This window comes from Mugil cephalus, chromosome 1 (genome assembly GCF_022458985.1).
Source record: "Mugil cephalus isolate CIBA_MC_2020 chromosome 1, CIBA_Mcephalus_1.1, whole genome shotgun sequence".
NCBI classification, from domain to species: Eukaryota; Metazoa; Chordata; class Actinopteri; order Mugiliformes; family Mugilidae; genus Mugil; species Mugil cephalus.
The window spans coordinates 18,584,315-18,603,845 of NC_061770.1; the positions used below are offsets into that span (position 1 = coordinate 18,584,315).

Below are 19,531 nucleotides of genomic sequence, written 5' to 3' on the forward strand. Positions count from 1 at the left end.
GTCACCAGAGCTCCCGTGTGCGGGGAGGAGTGAACCTTGCCTTAATCTTTCTGTGCTGACTCAGAAGACTTATTTCTAGAACATGGCGTGTAAAGCCACTATCTCCCCTGTGACTCTCCCTCAGAGTGCGCCTTGTGTATTTGTGTTTTGTTGTCCTCATAGTATTATCCACCTCCGCTGCACAAACTAATCCCTTAAACTCGATTCACCCCCATCGTTGTAAAACCCAGTGATGTTAGATCTGGTACCAGCCATGAACTTGCCATTATTCTTGTTGAGTTATTTGAAAGGAAGAAATGTATGAAGGTGCTCTGGAAATTGTTTTTTCTTTTTCATATTGTTCTGCACTTCCTGACCGTGTCCGTACGTCCTAACCTACAGAACTGTGGCTGCCACCAACATGAATGAGACGAGCAGCAGGTCCCATGCTGTTTTCACCATTGTTTTCACACAGAGGAAACACGACAGTGAGACAGATCTCTCCACGGAAAAGGTGAGAGCACACCAGAGAGACAAGCCATCTTTTGTTTTTCAGATTAGATTGGGAAACACTAACACTTCAGTACACTGTACAAACTTTATTTATAGTGCATTTATTCATACAGGTTTCTTACTTCCAGACCATTTTTCAGTTTCTTTCTTTGATAGTAGTAGAGGTATGTCCCATAGTCTTCTAGGTCTGTGGTGACTGGACAAGAAGAAGGGAGCCATTTTGGATTTGACTTTTAACATTTCCTGTGACTCTGGAGAAACAAAGGCCACTGTGTTATTTTAAACACAATGTCCTTTGTGTTTAGCCACTCCATCAGATTTTACTGCCTTGCTGCATCTCATTTGACAGGAATGTCCAAAGGCTTAGAATGGTTGCACTTCTTTTCAGATGATGGATAAATGAACTATTTGAAACGCAATCAATCAATCTCTATCAGTTTTTTATTAGTCCAGTTCATTGTCAGTCAAATCTAATCGTGTTTATTTTTATTTTTTTTTATTTTTTTTGCTGTCACAGTTTGATTTATACCAGTTTCTATATTCAGAAGCCCTCTTGGATCGTAAAAAAAGAATGAGGGGGCACTGTATTCTTGTCTCCAGTGACCTGTGTGCCAAACCTCTGACTTCTGTCCTTTACCCTAACCCTAGCCCTGGGCCTCAACTGAAACATAACGGTTAAAGTAAATCAGATTGATGTGAGAATCAGGTTAAATGTCATTGTTTTGTTTGTTTGTTTTTGTAAAAAGATAAAGAAATAAGAGATATGATTAAGATAATAGTATTTCAACCGAACAGAGATGGCTGAAATGTTTAATCTAATTGTCTATTCATTAAGTCAATAAATCCAAAATATACCCAAACGATGTTCTTTATATGACATGAAAACCACAACTTAATTGTGTTATGAATATAATGTTGCTCGTTGTGTCAGACACAGACAGGGCAGATTTTGGCATCTGTGAATTTAGCAGCATAGACGATAATAACTACAGTTTTTTATTATCTCAAATATACTTGTGTAGTGTATATATAACCCAGATGCCTCTAATGCATCTAATGCATTTACTTCATCCCCGCAGGTCAGTAAAATTAGCCTGGTAGATTTGGCAGGGAGTGAACGAGCAGATTCCACTGGAGCTAAAGGCACCAGGCTAAAGGTAAGACTTCACAAACCCAGCCACTATATTAACTAGGAGTGGGGGAAAAGATCTGGCAATATATCACGATACTTTTTCTTCCGATACAATATCGATTTTGGATGTCTTAATATTGATTTTTTTCTTTTTTTGTTTTGGGCCTGTCGTGAAGAACTTAAACTCCCCCACCACCACTTTCTCTGTACAAGTGCAATAAATTGGAAGTGGATTAAGAGATAAGATAAAGATAATAGTATTTCAACCTACCAGAGATGGCTGAAATGTTGTTGTGCAATGTGTTGTTGAAATATTTAATCATATTGTCTATTCATTATTAAGTCAAAGGGTTAATGTTATTTTTTTGTCCATTGAATTATTATTGTCACCTGTAACTTGTATTTTAAGCTGCATTTAAAATTTCTCAGTGAACTATGTAGAATATTGCAATATATCGCGATATAATATCGCAATAATGTATCGCATGGTGACTCAAGTATCGTGATACGTATCGTGAAGTACTTGCCAATACCCACCCCTAATATTAACAGACAACTGGCTAATATAACCTTGATGGATATGGAAAAATGCATTTCTTTTGTCTGTGATTGCAGGAAGGAGCGAACATCAATAAATCTCTGACCACGTTAGGAAAGGTTATCTCTGCCTTGGCTGAAGTGGTGAGTGTGGTATGGCTGATTCTATTTCCTTCTCCTCCTAAACATCCCTCCTCTTACCCTCGGCCTGACCCTGACTTCTTAAGGAATTCATGTTTGTCGTCTAGGCATGCTGTAATGTGTGCCCTTGTGTTTTCTCTTCTCTTCTCCTTGTAACGCTTGCTTACACAGGATAACTGTACCAGCAAGGTAAACCCTTTGACAGCTCAACCTCTAATTTCTGATTCATCCCATGAGACAAATTTGACAGCCCTTTGCATTGCGTACTGTTGATTCTGCAGCAGTTTTTTGTTTTTTTTATCACCTAAGTGGCGTGGTTCTTAAACACCATGCACAATTAATCTCGCAGTCATTGCACAGGAGCATAAGTGCATAAATTCGGCTCTGTTCATTTTAACTGACCGCTCGTCTGTCGTACGTTTCTGTCGTTACTCACTATACTGTACGGTCTTTAATGCCATCCATAATTTTAACTTTAACCTTTAAATCTAGTTCATTTCTGCGTTACGTAACGATGTTTTGTTTGCTGCAGAGCAAGAAGAAGAAGAAGACCGACTTCATCCCCTACAGAGACTCCGTTCTGACATGGCTGCTGAGGGAGAACCTCGGTATGAACATTGGCATCAACTGATGTACATGCTCTACGGGTTGAATTCATGTCTGTAAATTATGTGGTGAAATTCATGAGTGGAATCCAAATGAGTATATCCATTTGTGTAATGAACTCGGAAGTGGGGGTGAAAAAAAAAAAAAAAAAAAAAAGCTAGTCTACGTTATGCTCTGCCAAATCAAGAAGAGCCCTGTCAGCAGACTGTATTTCAGCCTAACTAGACAAGCACACTCGTCCTCTTGGTTCAGGCATGTGTGGTTGAGGACAGGTGTGTAGTTTATCATCAGCCTTGACTGACAAAGGTAGTTAACCATAATTCACTGGATTAAATATGAAATCTGTATTTGTGGATTTAGATTTCTTCTTTACATTTTTATACTATGGTCCAATGGAAATTGAAGTTAAATAATAAATAATCCAATGTCAATTTTGCATAAAATTATCTTACACCCATATCGTCACATAATTGACTTCTCTCCTAATCTTTTCTTACCAGGTGGAAACTCCAGAACAGCTATGGTCGCAGCCCTCAGTCCTGCAGATATCAACTACGATGAAACCCTCAGCACGCTCCGGTAAGGTTTCTGTCTAAGATACTGAGATCACCCCAAAAAATAATTAAATTTTTGAGCTGTTTCAAATGAATTTCACTGTTATTTTTAGCTATGCTGACCGGGCAAAGAACATCAAATGCAATGCTGTCATCAATGAGGATCCCAACAACAAGTTGGTGCGTGATCTGAAGGACGAAGTGGCTCGACTGAAGGAGCTGCTCCGCGCCCAGGGCCTGGGAGACATCCTGGACAGTGAGTTTAGTGACGTCACAGCTGACCACATCTGCAGCCACATCTGCAGCCTGTCTTCTCTGTCAGGGCCTATAACAAGTTGGCAACATCTTCTACCTTCATTGCTGTCTCATCGCTTTGTTTCCATCGCAGTGCGTGTTCTAAACAACTAAACAAACAAACTCACACAGCTTTTCATACATATTTACCTTTTATTCTATTTTATTATAGCTCTTTACAGCCATATTTAAGGTGGTATATTGTACATATGTAGTTTAAGGACATTATGTACAGTCACATGTGGCTGAATGTGACAACTAATAGTTTAAGAATACATTTAAATATCCTATTTCTGTTCTTGCTGTTCACAAGATTAATGCCCCATTGCCTTGTCAGTTAGAGACATAATATACCCACTAATGATTTCTAGTAGCTCAAGTGATGAATAACCCATCTACTTGCTAATGCCTGCTTAGATCATGGCTAACGAGGCAGTACTCAACAAGTCTTTCCATGCCAACGTTTCTCATCCTTGTCATCGTTCATAATCAGCTCTAAAAAAAAATACATATCTGTAATGTTTTCCTCCCACTCTACTACTGCTGACCTCTGACCCTTCTCATCTTTTCCTGCTTCCCCCTCAGTTGATCCTATGGGGGATGATTGCCCAGGAAGTGGAATCAAATGTGTGTATATGTGTAATAGTTGTGCATTGTGTAATCGCTATTTGCCCTAATTTTAGTAGCTAACATTGCTTACGACCCCCATTACCTGTATATTTAAGCTGCCACCAGCTTTGCATGCTCCGAAATGCAAAAAGCTTAATTGACAGAGACTCAGAAAACGCTTCTTAAAGTGCACTGATCTGGCAGTGGTTAGCATGCCACTAGGCTAGCATGCTTTGCGCTTGTTTTTCTGTTATTTTTCAGAGTGATGGGGGTGAGGCAGCACAAATAACCTAGAAATATCCCTTTTAAGGAACAGTTTTTTGTTTAACTAGCACATCAGTCTTCCCCACCCCCAACGCGATTGCCTCATTTAATAACTATGTCTGACTTTCTTCAGCTTCGTTTCATGCGAGTGTTTTTTCTTTTCTTTTTTCTCCTGCTTTTTATTTTGTTTTCTTTCACTAATCGTCCACTGCAGGTGACAGTGCTCAAAGCATTAAAATGCCACTTTTGAGTCCTCAAACTGAGGCTCAGAGCTACAGACGGAAAGGTGCTTCATTTTAACATTTCCTAATAGCCGCCCTAGAGGTGTACGTACCCAGAGTTGACTAACTCTATGTGCTTTAATAGTTTGTACTTAATAGTTTGCTCGAGTGCTCCCTTCTCTATTCTCACTCCTAACACGTCTCCCCTCTTGACCTTTTGTGCTGTGAAAATAGATCTTAAACTGTGGTAGCGTTTGTGCTGTAAAGGTAAAGCATAAGTTTTGCTCCTCCACCGTGTGCAAGTTACCTTTATTAGCCCTTAGCCTCGGCACCTCCCGAATAGTTTTATCTCTTCTTGTAACATTTATTTCTCTGAGAATAGAGTGCGAGTGTTACCTCAGAGATCCTTGAGGCCGTTATATTGACACGAGCTGTCTGACCTTTGAGTGGGGCTGCTGTGGCTCTGTTATGATGGATGTGTGAGTGCACGCGTGTGTGTGTGTGTGTGTGCAGTGTCTCGATCCACACGACTGCGGGCTGAACTTTGGCAGCATGTGTCAGTGACTCTCATCTGTCCTCCCGCTGGACCTCCTTGCAGCCTCCCATCCTGTAGTTTATACACCGATAGCAGTTTTCACTCACAGTTTGGTCTCGTTTATGTTACATTTCGAGACAAAAGCAACAAAGTGACTAATCCCTGTTGCTTAATTGTGTACTCATTACAATTAAGTTAATTGTTGCACTGTAATATAGACTAACATGCTGTAAAATCTTCCTACTAGAAACTCCTTAACAGACCACAAACTGCTAAAATTTTATAAATTTTCTCTGGAAGTTGAAAAGTTATTGAAAACCTGAAGTGAAAACTGTTGCTCTCCGTAGCTGACCTTCGTGTTCGGTGTTTGTCTTAAGCCTCTGACGTACGACGTGTGTCTTACATTGGTCTTTCCTCCCCTTTGTCCTTTTCTCTTTTCCCCATCTTCTTATCTCTCTTTCTCTGTGGTATTTTCGTTCCTTCATTTTATGTGGTTTATTCCCCCTATTCTATCCCGGGCCCGTCCCTCCTCCTCCCCGTCTCTTTTTCTCTTTCTTTTGCTGTTGGCTCAGACCTCAAAGACATTCAGAACAATAAGCATAGATACTTGATAGCTTCAGAGAACCAACGCCCTGGCCATTTCTCCACAGCCCCTATTGGTTCCCTGACAGCCTCTCCGTCCTCTGGCTCACTGTGCAGCCAGGGGGGCCTGCAGTCAGTCACCAGCATCCAGGAGCGCATCATGTCCACACCTGGAGGAGAAGAGGCCATTGAAAGACTCAAGGTAAAGTGGATAGAGGTTGGATACATCGGTGTTTAAATCTCTCTCCTTAAGAGAGAAGAAGATTCCCTAAGCTTCCTCTGTCGAGAAAACACAAACCTCATCTCTAACTTTAATCTTTTTTGCCTACCTTGACAATATTAGAGCTCCTAGATTATGCCATTCAGCCATACACTTTACACCTGCCATTAGACATCATGAATTGTAATGAAAAGCATTTGCCAATTGCACCTGCAAACCTCAAGGTTAGCCTCAAACACTATTCAGACATGATTTAATTTTTTAAAAAATAAGTTAATAATACATATTTCCTTTACTAGTTCCTCTTATTCATCATTGACAACTATAGAGTATTATTTTCACCCCGTGCTCTTATCATGCAGTAGTTGGGTTCCCTTATTTCTGGATATTACAATACAAATGTATTCTGAGACCTGAGCTTCTGTTTGGTATGCATTTTTAATTTCTCCATTTCTCTTTATTTGGAATTAGTAGGTCCTAAGAAATGTAAAAACTATGCGTCATCTTTGAACAGGAAGTAGTTTTGGGAAAAAAACATGTCCTCATGTGTGGACACTGGGATTATGTTATATAATAATAACAATAATAATAACAATAACATCAATATTATGATAAATTCACCAATATTTAACAAAATATAAAACTGTTCTCATGCCTTAACACTGCTGTGCAAAAGCAGAATTGCAAATAATGAAGTCCCGACGTCCTCAAACGAGTACTTGCTAAACGAAGTTATAGCTCGTTGCCACGTTGATAGGATTTGCTTGTAATCTTAAACTAGAAAAGTTAATAAACATAAATAAACGAGTTTCAACTGTGAAATCTGATGAGGTTTTGTACCTCGTCCACGGTTGTTGCATGATTACTCATATTTATACACCAACTAGTATCTAGTTATGAGGATAAAAGTCTAAATGAAGCAGAATAATCTGCCACAAACCTGAATCTTAACGTCCCCATATGAGCACACGTGGTCTCGGGAGGTTAATCGGAATATGTCAATTCATGTCCATTGTCTGTTTCAAGAAAAAAAAAATATAGAGAGAATATAGCAGCTCTAGTAATGAGCTTAAGACTTAAAACAGCAGGTGTAGCTCACTCTCATTCCTTCCTGGGAAACTTAATAGGACTGAACTGCACCACCTTCTTATTTGAAAATAGGTTTAAATTTAAGTGGAGCCTATGCATTCTTTGAAATTGCTGAAACATCCACGAGTTAAAAGGAAAGAAACTTAAAAATCTAACCAATTAGCAGTACAGGTAGTACAACATTTATTCATTTCATTCAATTAGTTAGTCAGTGTGGTTGTTGTTTAATTTTATCCCCCCCCACACACACACAGATACACACACACACATATACACACAGGCTTTATTAAGACCTGTTTTGCGTATGAGTCCTCATGTGGCCTCTGAGCTCCATGTTTCTCCCACTCTCGCTCTGTGGATACGGTAGCAAGCGAACGGGGCTGCACCAGCCAGCCGCCAGGAGCTGCAGTTTCCATGGCAACCACGGTGCCCGAGCCTCCTGTCTGTCATCCGATGACGTCAAGCACCGACGCAAATACGCAGGAAAATGGACCAAAATAGATTCGGCCTTGTTGGCTTTTAGCGTTAACGGGGAGGTGCACGCATAACGTATAATGGGCTATTCATATTCTACAGGTGATGCAGCTGTTTATAGACACAAAGTGTCACTGCATGTATATAATATCATGCGATGCCATCAGAGTTATCAGTGTTGTAGGTTCCCTCTTTATTGATATGCGTATATCAGCTTCCCCCAAAAAACATGTTTGTCGCAACTAAACTCATTATTCCAGCCTGAATGAAAGAGCTTTCTAATACAAAATTAATATTATATAACCCTTTTTTTTTGTTTGTTTCTTGCTTTCAGGAATCAGAAAAGATCATTGCCGAGCTCAATGAAACCTGGGAAGAGAAACTGCGTAAGACTGAGGCGATCCGCATGGAGAGGTCAGTATTGACAGACGGTGTGTTTATTTCCATCTGTGTCTCCTGGGGAGGGGGGAAGTCTGTATCCTACGTGTGCACTGTCCCCTTCCTCATTATATCCCGTCAGGGCGTAATGTGATTTATGGTCTGTTTGAGCTACATGTCACGATGGTCTGATGATGCTGGAGAAGACCCCCCACCCACCCCCCCTCCACACACACACACCTTTGTGACGTCTGCGTTACCCATTATCTGTAACTTTCCAATCTGACGGTCACGGCCTCTTAACGCTGTGATTGGTCGGATGCGGGGCCATTCACAACAATCTCCTCATTCTCATTTGTTACCCATCTATTCGTGGCACTTTCCACGTGTGAATGAATCACTATCGGTGTCTCGCCGTACAGACTGTCTGAAAATCTCCCTGTTTTAAAGGGAAACATTGCACCTCCGCCCTCACACGTTCCTTTTTCCATTCAAAACACCCAACGTTTGTCAGACAGCCTGTGTTAAGAAATCATTCTGATCCATCCAATAAACCATCCGTTAGAAGAAACACTTGTAGCTCTGTCTCTGTCTTTTCACCCCTGAATGCTGTCTGTCTCACTTCCTTCACCTATCTGTCTCATTTCCTCTGCACCAGTTCTGTCCATTTCACTTCCCTTCGTTATCGCCACACTCTGCTGCACAGACACCCCCCCCCCCTTCAGCCACTCATCTGTGGCTGCAGACGTCGACCATGTCTGTCTGTTTCCCCTCTCTGCCTGATTTCATACCACGAATCCCTTGCTCTCACGGTGCATCAACACAAAGGTCTTTGTTGATAATAAACTGCATATATTGTAGAATGTCTTTGCGTTTCTGAGTCTACACACGTTTTCCCTTCGTTGCAGGGAGGCCTTGCTTGCAGAAATGGGTGTGGCAATCCGTGAAGACGGAGGCACTTTGGGTGTATTCTCCCCTAAAAAGGTGAGGCTGGGATAGAAAGGCTGGGCACACCCTTCCTCCATCTCTTCTTCTCGTCTGTTTTCCGTATTATCCTTTTCCACGAGAACCCCTCCTTGTACTGCCACTGTTTTTTCTCACAGTTCACTTTATCATCCTGTCTCTCCTTGTTTATTTGCTTTCTTCGCACACTCAGCTAAGCGATGAAAGGCCATTTGATGCCCAGTTTGATTGTTTTCCTGCCAAGAAGGTTTGTTTAATTGGATAAGCAGAAGGAAGAAGAACCTTTCCTCCTCTAGATGTAGCCCCACAACGATTAAGTTTTGAGTGGTGATTTGTAGTGACTGACTGTCTAAAACAGGAGGTCAGCTTTAACATGATGGAGCTGTATTAAGATCTGACGAGTGATTTTGTTTTTAAGATCCTTTGAATATAATCCTTTGATTAGATCATTCAGACCTTCCCTTTAGCTGCCTAGCTATCTTAGCGCTGTCACGGAGCTCATTAACTTACTGCCAGTGCTACATTCCCTTCGCTCTCCTTCCCTTTCAGATAATTAAAGGCAGCACGTCTGTCATAAAGACAAATATACATGTGCTTGTCAGCAAAGTAATAAGTTCAGCGCCAGATGTCACTATGTCGGCGTTAGCTTCAGAAAATCTTTCTGTTCACGTCATATTTTTTTTTTTCTTCCATTTTCTCTTTTCACTCACTGCAACTCCACTGGGTTCGTTGAGAAGCCTTGTGATCTCTATACAGACTTTAATGGGGTGTTTTCCCCGAAGAAGGTTGGTTGTTAGGAGGAGTAGCTGCTAGAATCGTTTGTTGTAGTTTTCTAATAAATGAGAATTTAGAGGTTTGTGTCGATGTGATCGTTCGTGTAAATGTAATGAACTGTATATTACTGAGGATGTAGCTGAAATTTTGATGTGGAACTGCGCTTTTTTCTGCTGAATATTGATGAAAGTGTTGAAAGTTCTTAATAAAAAAAAGGATTTTTTTTTTGTGGTAAACTGTCTGTCTTATGTTCATCTGTAGACTCCACACTTGGTTAACCTGAACGAGGATCCTCTCATGTCGGAGTGTCTGCTCTACTACATCAAAGACGGAATTACAAGGTAACCAAAACCTGAGCGATGACACTGAAATGCCGCAGAGGATGTGGAAAGGTTTGGCTTTGCTCCCAGGCAGGGTTTTTTTTTCTTTTCTTTTTTTTTTTTTGAAACACTACCATATTTCACTTTTCATCTTTTTTATGTTAAGCTAGAGGAACCTTCAGAGTTGCAGGTTTTAAATCTGCTGCTTATGACACATTTTTTTTACCATCTAAAGTTTCTTCCCTCCGCTCTTTGTCCTTTGTTCCCCTCTGTAGCCTATTCTTTTTGGGCATTAAGTTACATTTTCACCCCGGGGTGACCATAACTGATGACAAATGAAGGCACCTATAGAGCTTCCTTGCTGCTTTCTCATAAGTAATGGTTTAAAGGCTTCATTTAACTTCTGCCGTGGAGTTTTTTTTTCAAAATGGCTGACAACACAATGCATGCAGTCTCTCAAAATGGTCTATGTGTTTGTTTCAGGGTGGGTCAGGCTGATGCTGAGAGAAGACAGGACATTGTTTTAAGTGGTGCTCATATCAAGGAGGAGCACTGCATCTTCCGCAGTGAAAGAAATGCCAATGGAGATGGTGAGACGTGCTACTGTGAGATTGTTTCTGTTTGCTTTGGCTTATGTATGAATTGTTTGCATTAAGCAGAGTGGAAAGCAAGAAAGAAGATTTATCTAGTCTAGCTTAAGATATGATACTTACATACGTACATGAATGCTCTTGCTAATAAAAAAACAAAAACATTAGGCCTCACGTGTCTGTAATCACTACATACGACAGATGAGATATTTATCTTTTACCTTTTAAATAAGAGTGATCATTTGCTTTTTTAGAACAACTAACTAATGACTTGTTTGTTTCTTTGTTTTTGCTGAAGTTATCGTGTTGCTTGTGCCCTGCGAGGGATCAGAAACCTACGTCAACGGAAAGCGTGTTGAGGATGCAATCCAGCTTCGTTCAGGTGCTCGTCTCCTCTTTGTGTATAAAATCTAATGGAATCTGTAAATGTGTGTCTTATCTCTGTAGTCAAGTGATTTTCTATCAATCAATCAGTCAATCAATCAGTCAATCAAATTTTATTTACATTACCCTTTACAATAACCAAAAGGTACCCAAAGTGCTTTACAACAGGGGTCTTCAACCTTTTTCTGGCCAAGGACCCCCAAACTCTTGCGACATTAAGTAGAGATATGTGTTCATATCACATTAAATTCAGCCTAGTGCCGTTTATAAAAGTACATTATTGTTAATATTTTGCATTAAATATTAAGCTGTAAAAATAATACATATAATATAGCTGCACTGTTAGCTTCTCTTTTGCTAATATTTCAGTGTGCGTCTGGAGCTAAATAGGCTCTTGGCCAATTGCGGGGAACCTGACAAAGTCGGCGTGTAATATGTGGCCTCGTGATTGGCTCAGCAGTGATGGGGGCGGGGCCTAGTGTGTACAGGAGGCTTAGATTGACAGGTCTAGAGTGCCGCTCTGTCTGAAACAGTAGCTGTTGAGTGAAGTGCTGACTGAAAAATAATATCTTCTGCCTCCATTTATCCCGTCACTAAAATATGTTAACATGTGTTTAAAGACATTGGAATGTGTGGTGGAAAATTGTGGAGGAAAATTAAAAAAATATGAAAAATGTCTAGTCAACCAAAGATTTTGCGACCCCCCTGCAGTACCTCCATGGACCTCCTGTTGAAGACAGACCTATACTTTACAACAAAGTCATAAAATAACACATAAAATCAATACATAAACTTAAAAAAACACAATTGAAGAGTGCTGCAGGATATTAAAACTGTGTTCAGAACTAGTTGATATTACATACTGTAGTTTAGAAGTTGGATCTTCCAACACCAAAGGAGTAATCTTTTGATAATTTCATTCTTTTCTGCCAAACACCTTCTTTCAGGCAACCGTATCATCATGGGAAAGAACCACGTATTCAGGTTCAACCACCCAGAGCAGGCTAGAGCCGAAAGGGAGAAGACGCCTTCCGCCGAAACCCCCGTGGAGCCGGTGGATTGGACGTTTGCTCAGAGGGAACTTCTGGAGAAACAGGGCATCGACATGAAGCAGGAAATGGAGAAAAGGTATGCAGTCCCATCCTGTTTTTTCATGTGTGGCTTGACATAATGTGACAGTTTCTCATTGTATTTTGCGTTATTTGTGTGTAGGCTCACTGAAATGGAAATCTTGTACAAGAAGGAGAAGGAGGAAGCAGACCAGCTTCTGGAGCAACAGCGACTGGTGAGTCCAAATAAGCTGAATTGAAAATGAACCCACTTTGAGAATTTAAAGGATTCAGTCTGTTTTCTGTCGTCATTTTAGAAGTTAGAGACATGTAGTAGTAAGCGCACAGTGGGTTTAATACGGATTAAGTCATAATCCAGCGAGTGAAATGTTCTTTAGGATATGTTTTATAAGTGGAACTTAAAGTTAAAGCATGGTTTTCTATGGTCAGTTACAATTTGAAAGCTTGTTTTCTGGATGATTGTTTTACTTGGTCCATTTAAATCTGACTAGTACTAATTCTCACTCAGAGCTCTGACACTTTTGAGATGTGTGTGTGTGAATCACACCTTTACTCCTAGCGCATGTCTGCTCCTCTTGCATGGACGTTTTTCTGGTTTGAGACAGATGAGCTTTTACTTGCCTCTATCTGAGTTTAACTGATTTTTCTGTAGCAGTTTGATTGAGCGAGAATTAGATCGTAAAGCTTTCCCCTTTTCAAATCCCTGTTTCCTCCCCCTTTTTCTTGTGTCTTCTATAGAGGATCTGAATCTTGCAAAACAGCAACTTGCAGCTAAAACGGATTTGGTGCTACTTTAATCAAAATTGCTTTAAAACGGATTAAATATCGATGAGCATCGAAACACATCCTTGCTCTTACAAAGTGACGCTGCTTTTGCATGGTTCACGTTAATAGCATGTTTTCTTAACTCATTCAGTACTGGTTCTGGACTAAGTTGCAGTGTTTGCCGTTGAGCTGGTCAACTCTGAAGTGGCTGTTGATTTGCTTGGATTAGATTTCTACTCTAGTTTTCTTGCTCTGTTTTGTCCTGAGTTTCATCTCTTCAATGCAGTTGCTGACATGTACAATGCATTGTGATAACAAAAAAAAAAAAAAAAAACCTGCTCTAGTTTTTTGACAGTTAGTGACAATGTGGTTTCTCATTGACTTCTTTGGCTACCTCCCGTTGCTAGCCTCACCTGGCATCTGTGTAACACACTGAACGCACTGAGTTATCACCGCTCACAGTTGAATCAGTGAATCCCACACATCTTTCATATTCTGGTGGTTTCACACGCACAAATACATGCATAGGGTCTCGTACACAGCACGTCCAATTCTAGCCGTAGATACAGTCTCATACAGAAGACCTGAACTATCTGCACCTACTGGTTGTGATCTGTAATGTACGTTGTCTACGAAAAATGAGAAACTGCATTTTTTTTTTTTCCAACTAACAACTTTCTTGTAGTGGATTAACACTTACCCTCACTTCTGCCTCTTCTACTCTCTCTACTGGCTTTCTGATCAACTGCAAGAACACTCTGTCTTCTAACTCAACACTAATACTAAAGCCACTCAAACCTTCTGGACTAAAGGGGGGAAAGCTCCAAAAATCCATCTGAGTGCATGCCTCTGTAGCATGTTTGGGACGCAGCTTTCAAATCACAAAATTTCCAATTAAGAAGAGGAATATCGTAAAAACAATTCAGAAGGGCTCCAATCAGCAACTATCATCTACTGAGATTTCCTTTCTAATCATAATAGACATGCTTTACCTTTACTTTTAATATCAATATGCAACATTGGGAACAGTATTGTAATAATCTCCATTTCCGAGATGTAAAAAGTCTTAGATTAAGGGAATTCTTCAGATTAACATAAATTCATTTACCATTCTTTTACCATTTCACTGAGAAAAAAAACTGACAAGAAAGTCAATGGAAGCCACTCTTTGTTCATTTGTTGTTTCTTCATCTTTATTTTGAACCTAATTCTGAAAAACTATGCATGTTGTCATACATCTTGTACAGTAATGATGTATGTATATATATTAAGATACTATGATTACAGTGTAACCTCTGGTTAAAATCCTTAATCTCAAAAAAAAAAAAAAAATCAGAATATTGAAAATCTGCCCATGCTCAAGACAGCTATATGATTTAAGTTTGACTTGGTTGAAGTTCCCATGTTGCATATTTATTCATTCTTTTATTTTAAAAGCCATCTTTTCATCCTCTCCCTGATTTCCCATTGTAATTTCTCCTTTTTTTGGGAACCATTTGGTTTTTGTCCTGTGTTGTTTTCTCAAGGATGGAGACTCTGATAGTGGGGATGACTCAGATAAGAGGTCTTGTGAAGAGAGCTGGAGACTGATCACTTCCCTGAGGGAAAAGCTACCTCCCAGCAAGCTCCAAACCATAGTGAAAAAGTGCGGATTACCCAGCAGTGGGAAAAGAAGAGAGCCTGTTAAAATGTACCAGATCCCTCAGCGGCGCCGCATCACCAAGGACTCCAAGTGGGTGACTATCTCCGACCTGAAGATCCAGGCGGTCAAGGAAATCTGTTACGAAGTCGCACTCAATGATTTCCGCCACACCCGGCAGGAAATAGAGGCTCTGGCTATTGTAAAGATGAAGGAGCTCTGTGCTAGCTACAGCAAGAAGGACCCCAACGAGCGGGACTCGTGGAGGGCGGTGGCTCGGGATGTTTGGGACACTGTCGGCGTTGGCGACGAGCGCATCGAGGACGTCATCACCAATGGGACTCGACCAGGAGGGGCTGTCATGGATGAGCTGAAGGTGCACATCGATAAACTTGAGGACATCCTGCAGGAGGTGAAGAAACAGAACAACATGAAGGACGAGGAGATCCGTGCACTCAGGAACAAGATGGTGAAAATGGAAAAGGTCCTTCCGCTCATCACCCCGGAGGGCCAAGAAAAACCACCCGGCACAGCTGCTCCCATTTGCGCGGACACAACGCCGAGCCCCCGAGAAGGAAAGCCTCCGGCGCCCGAAAAGCCAGATGCAGAGGATGTTGAGTCGTTAACCGGTCAAAGTGCAGGCGATGACTCGACCCTGAAGCGAGGCCACATGCGCTGGATGCGTCAAGAGCAGTTACGCCTCAAAAGTCTCCAGCAACAAGAGATCTCCAAGCAGCTCCGCCGGCACACCGGACCACACCGCTTTATTCCTCCGGAAGACCGGAAGCTACGCTTCCCGTTCAAAAGCAACCCCAAGCACCGCAACTCCTGGAGCCCCGGCACTCACATCATAATTACAGATGAGCAGGTCATAGAGCTGAAGGTGCCCAAAGAAGCTGTGGAGGAGGAAGAGGGAGAAAGCGAGGCTGGAGAAGAAGGGCAATCTAGAGACAAGATGGCAGCTTCATTTATCCAAGTCACTCCCCCATTGCCGAGCCAGACGGTTCAGCACAGAAGCAAAGACTCCGAGCAAGGTTTAGGCCAGGGTCACAGACACAACTACAGGAACAACCCAAATCAACAGCAGCCCTACGAACGAGGCCGCAGCAACTCTTTCAATCACCGCCAGCGGCCCTCTGGCTCCATGGAGTCGCTGCAGCAGGGCGAAAACAACAGGAGGCACACGCAGTCGTTCTACCAGCCCCGCCACCATCAGAACCAGCCCGCGCACCCCCAGCCTCACTACCACCACCACCACCAACAACAGCAGCAGCAGCAGCAGCAACAGCAGCAGCAGCAGCCTTGCTACTACAGTAGCATGATGTACGCAGACGGCAGCTTCAACGGCTACCAGCAGTACCATCACACCGACCACGCTAACCATCCAATCAACTTTCAGGCACCTCCACGAATGCGCAGGCAGTTGTCTGCCCCCAATCTAAAAGCCAGCAGAGAGACTACGGTCTGAGTGTTGCAGACTTGCGGAATGAGGAACTAGTTCGATACAGATTTAGTAGGCGAACACATTACAGATCACAACAGCGCTGACAAAACTGACTGTGACTTTTGCACTTGATCGGTGTGTTACTGGTTGATCCAAGTATTGTATGTATTATATATATATATATACATATATATATAAAAAGACATTTTATCATCGTCATTATCATAATATATGACATTTTTATCAGCCTTTGCTGCATTGTCTTGTCATCTGTAGCACTGGGAGAGCTGTCATACGGATTTAAAGCCAACAGATGATGAGGGGACTTACTTTTTTTTTGTTTTGTTTTTTCGTTGACTCTGAAGAGTCGTGCCGCGCCTACTCTGTTCATTTATCAGCATGTGTGACAATTCATGGATCATGCTTTGATTTGCCAAAATGATTTTCATGGTTTGATCTCTTGAGTTTACATCGTCGCCATTTTAGTATTGATTAATGAATGTTTTTTAGCCACTACAGTATGAACGTGTCTCATTCTCACACAGACCTTTACGCCTGTTTTCTCTCTGTATCGATATTACATTTTGTGTTGTACCTCATGAAATCGTCACAGGCCTAGATCTGGAATCAAAAGACCACTTTTAAAATGTTTTATGGAATACCTTGATGTACTAGTCAGTAGTGTGCCTTTTTCAACCTTTGACTAGTGGTTAAAGAAAGTGCTGTTCAAAAAGTGCCTTTTTAACGCACTAACTCTATTAATCCTGCTATGCATTTACAATTCAGTATTCTCTTTCCCTTTCCTTTTTATGCAATCAGTGTGCACACAGAAACATGCATAGCTTAACTAACCAAAACTAACTTTTTAGTAATAACATGCTGAACTATTGAAGTTCTTATTAAGCCACTTAATTGCTTGAGCACAAACTTTTCCTGACCTTTTTTCATTTCAAATATGTAACTGCCACCCACTTGTATTAGAGTATTTTGCATTCTTTCGAGTCAGAGATAAGCTGTATAATTAGCGAAAACACTATTTTTTATCAGAAGCCTTAAATATATATATATATATATATGAAATATATATATTTCAAAAAACCCTTGCAAAAGGCTTTCCATGAAAGATGATTGTGAAATATAAGAACCACTACGCCGAAGGGCGTCTAGCTGACATGTTATAGAAATTCCTTCATGCTCAGAATAATTTCCCACTCTCTTCCTGCATAAACAACACATTATGGGCCGGGCTCTAATTCCCGTTTCATCTGGTGTTCGAATTACACTTGTGGTTCACTGAGTAAGCACAGAGTTCACTGTGTTTCTAATGGATGCCCTACAGAGTGTTGTCATGGTTCCCAAAGACTCGCCTTAGAAAATGTTGGACTAAGGACAAAGACTTGAAATGTTTGCATAATGTTATTCAGGAGAAATATCCATATCAAATGAGATTCGATGATGAGGACTGCCTTGTTTTAGCCGTAGTGAGACAGCCGCGTGCCTCTACGCAACCTGGATAGACGTATCACCGACGGTTCGTGAAATCATCTGTGGGCGTCGGTGTTTTGGGATCATTCGGATTAGCGGCCCGTCAGTCTGTCTCGTCCGCGTTGCATCCGTAGCTAGAACCCGGTCAGATCATTTTAAACAGCGAGCAGCTTAGGAACGACCTTTGAGGACTAATCAAAATTGTGTAAAACCTGCATCTGGAGTGAGGAAATGATCTCCTGTTTTATACCGAATCATTTCATAGTATCATTATATCCTGCCTTTCTACGCTGTAACAGAAACCAAATTGTATGATATATATGCAGCCACCCTGCACCTCGTGTCTTTGCATGCAGTCGCTCACGGTTCTCCAGCCCTAATAAATGCTCCATTAAAGAATGTTATTTAACATGTGCTCTCTGGTGCTGATGGCGACCAGGTAAGCTGGAACGTATACAAATGTACAGTAGTCTGTTCTTTTGAATATATACATATATATCTCTACGCTAGGTCTCAATTCAGAGTGTCTGTCGAGTGTTGTACATCTTTTTTTTTTTTTTTTTAAATCTACGATATCAAGTGCCTCATTATGGCTTTGTACTGAGTTGTGTTGCTCCTTAATCAAGCACTTGGTGCAAACATACTTCGGAACAGTACTGTTGACATGTTTAAAAAAGGAGATACACTAAATCTACGTGTTGCTGGAGGTTTATTTTCAAAGTAAAATAAAATGATGTGCTCTATGTGAACTTATTGGTTAATATGGGTGGTGATTGTTTTTCGTAACCGGCAGAGGAACGGAGTCACGTGTCCAGATGCATGCGCTACATTCATATTCACATTCAGTTTTAATTCTATCCACAGAGATTTTATGTTTGACACATGCTCGCAAGTAACACAATTTTAGCCATTTCACCGAACATTCATTCAACGATCATCAAAGCCGCTGGAGATTTTAGATATTCTCAAAAAAATATCATACGTGCGCTGTAAGCGTTCTCAGTGAAACGTTTACATTTCCATCGGCTCTCTTGAATGAGGAGAATTCATGTCTCTGCCCGTTGGTGGGACGACAGCGGGGAGGAGGTCAGTGTCAAGTTAAAAGGCTGCATTGTCTTCCCAGAAGACTGTGAACAAACAGGATGAGGTCATCGGGACCGCAGCCTTGTCCTGCTCTGATGGTGATGGTGATGATGGTGATGATGGCGCCCCCTCATTGGATTACAGTTGACTCGGCCTCTACGAGCACCTCATCTTCTTCCACTCCAACTAATTCTCTCAAAAGATGTTTTGAGATGTTGTGTCAGAACGATTTAAACTCACCGCAAATAAACACAAACTGTAGAAGTTTCTCATTCATTGCATTAATCTAATAACTGAGGCCTCCCCTCTCTCTCTCTCTCTCTGTCTCTCTCTCTCTCTCTCTACATATATATATAAATATATAGCATTACTTCAAATATTTGCATTTTTAACCAGATTATTTCCGCTCTTCACTCCTGTAAATTATCGACAGGGTAAAAATATTAGATTTTTAACTAATCCCTTTCATGCACCATGATGATTTTAACACACAGATGGTAAATTAACACCCTAACATGTAGTGGTGCAGGTCTGGAGGAGCCACGTCACGTTGCCCAGTCCACACATCCTGCAGCCGGCGTGTTTCACTTCGCTTGTAAAGCTTGCAGCGTTTGTGCGGTGATCCTGCACGACTGTGGGCTGGTAGCGCGGTTCTCGAGGCTCGTGGAGCTCTCCTGTCGTCGCGGCTTACGCACAGTTGCCCACGTTCTCTTTCTCCTTCCCTGTTGGTGTCCAGGTTTACGAGAGCAAATTGCAGGAACTCCAGAAACAGGTGGAGACTCGTTCTCTGGTAGCCGAGACGCCTGACGAAGAAGAGCTGGAGGAGGAGGAAGAAGAGGAAGGTGTGTATTGTGAATTTTCGTATATTTAATATACCGTGTAAAAC

At 41.3% G+C, this 19,531-nt stretch overlaps 1 protein-coding gene across 30 annotated transcripts in view; it reads left to right on the forward strand.

Annotated features, from left to right (window-relative positions):
- The window catches only part of kif1b (kinesin family member 1B), a 56,457-nt gene that overhangs the window by 18,465 nt on the left and 18,461 nt on the right, over positions 1–19,531 (forward strand). For 7 of the 30 annotated variants that reach the window (XM_047579056.1, XM_047579169.1, XM_047579116.1 and 4 more), the window contains exons 7-23: positions 382–493; positions 1,572–1,649; positions 2,240–2,314; positions 2,474–2,491; positions 2,835–2,910; positions 3,409–3,487; positions 3,576–3,718; positions 4,342–4,383; positions 5,958–6,169; positions 8,085–8,164; positions 9,037–9,112; positions 10,127–10,206; positions 10,669–10,775; positions 11,074–11,157; positions 12,107–12,287; positions 12,372–12,444; positions 19,382–19,487. In XM_047579056.1, coding sequence (XP_047435012.1) covers positions 382–493; positions 1,572–1,649; positions 2,240–2,314; positions 2,474–2,491; positions 2,835–2,910; positions 3,409–3,487; positions 3,576–3,718; positions 4,342–4,383; positions 5,958–6,169; positions 8,085–8,164; positions 9,037–9,112; positions 10,127–10,206; positions 10,669–10,775; positions 11,074–11,157; positions 12,107–12,287; positions 12,372–12,444; positions 19,382–19,487 — 1,622 coding nt within the window. Of the gene's footprint in view, positions 1–381; positions 494–1,571; positions 1,650–2,239; positions 2,315–2,473; positions 2,492–2,834; positions 2,911–3,408; positions 3,488–3,575; positions 3,719–4,341; positions 4,384–4,843; positions 4,916–5,957; positions 6,170–8,084; positions 8,165–9,036; positions 9,113–10,126; positions 10,207–10,668; positions 10,776–11,073; positions 11,158–12,106; positions 12,288–12,371; positions 12,445–19,381; positions 19,488–19,531 lie in introns of all 30 variants that reach the window. The other 23 variants (XM_047579074.1, XM_047579103.1, XM_047579251.1 and 20 more) reach the window with 13 other exon arrangements.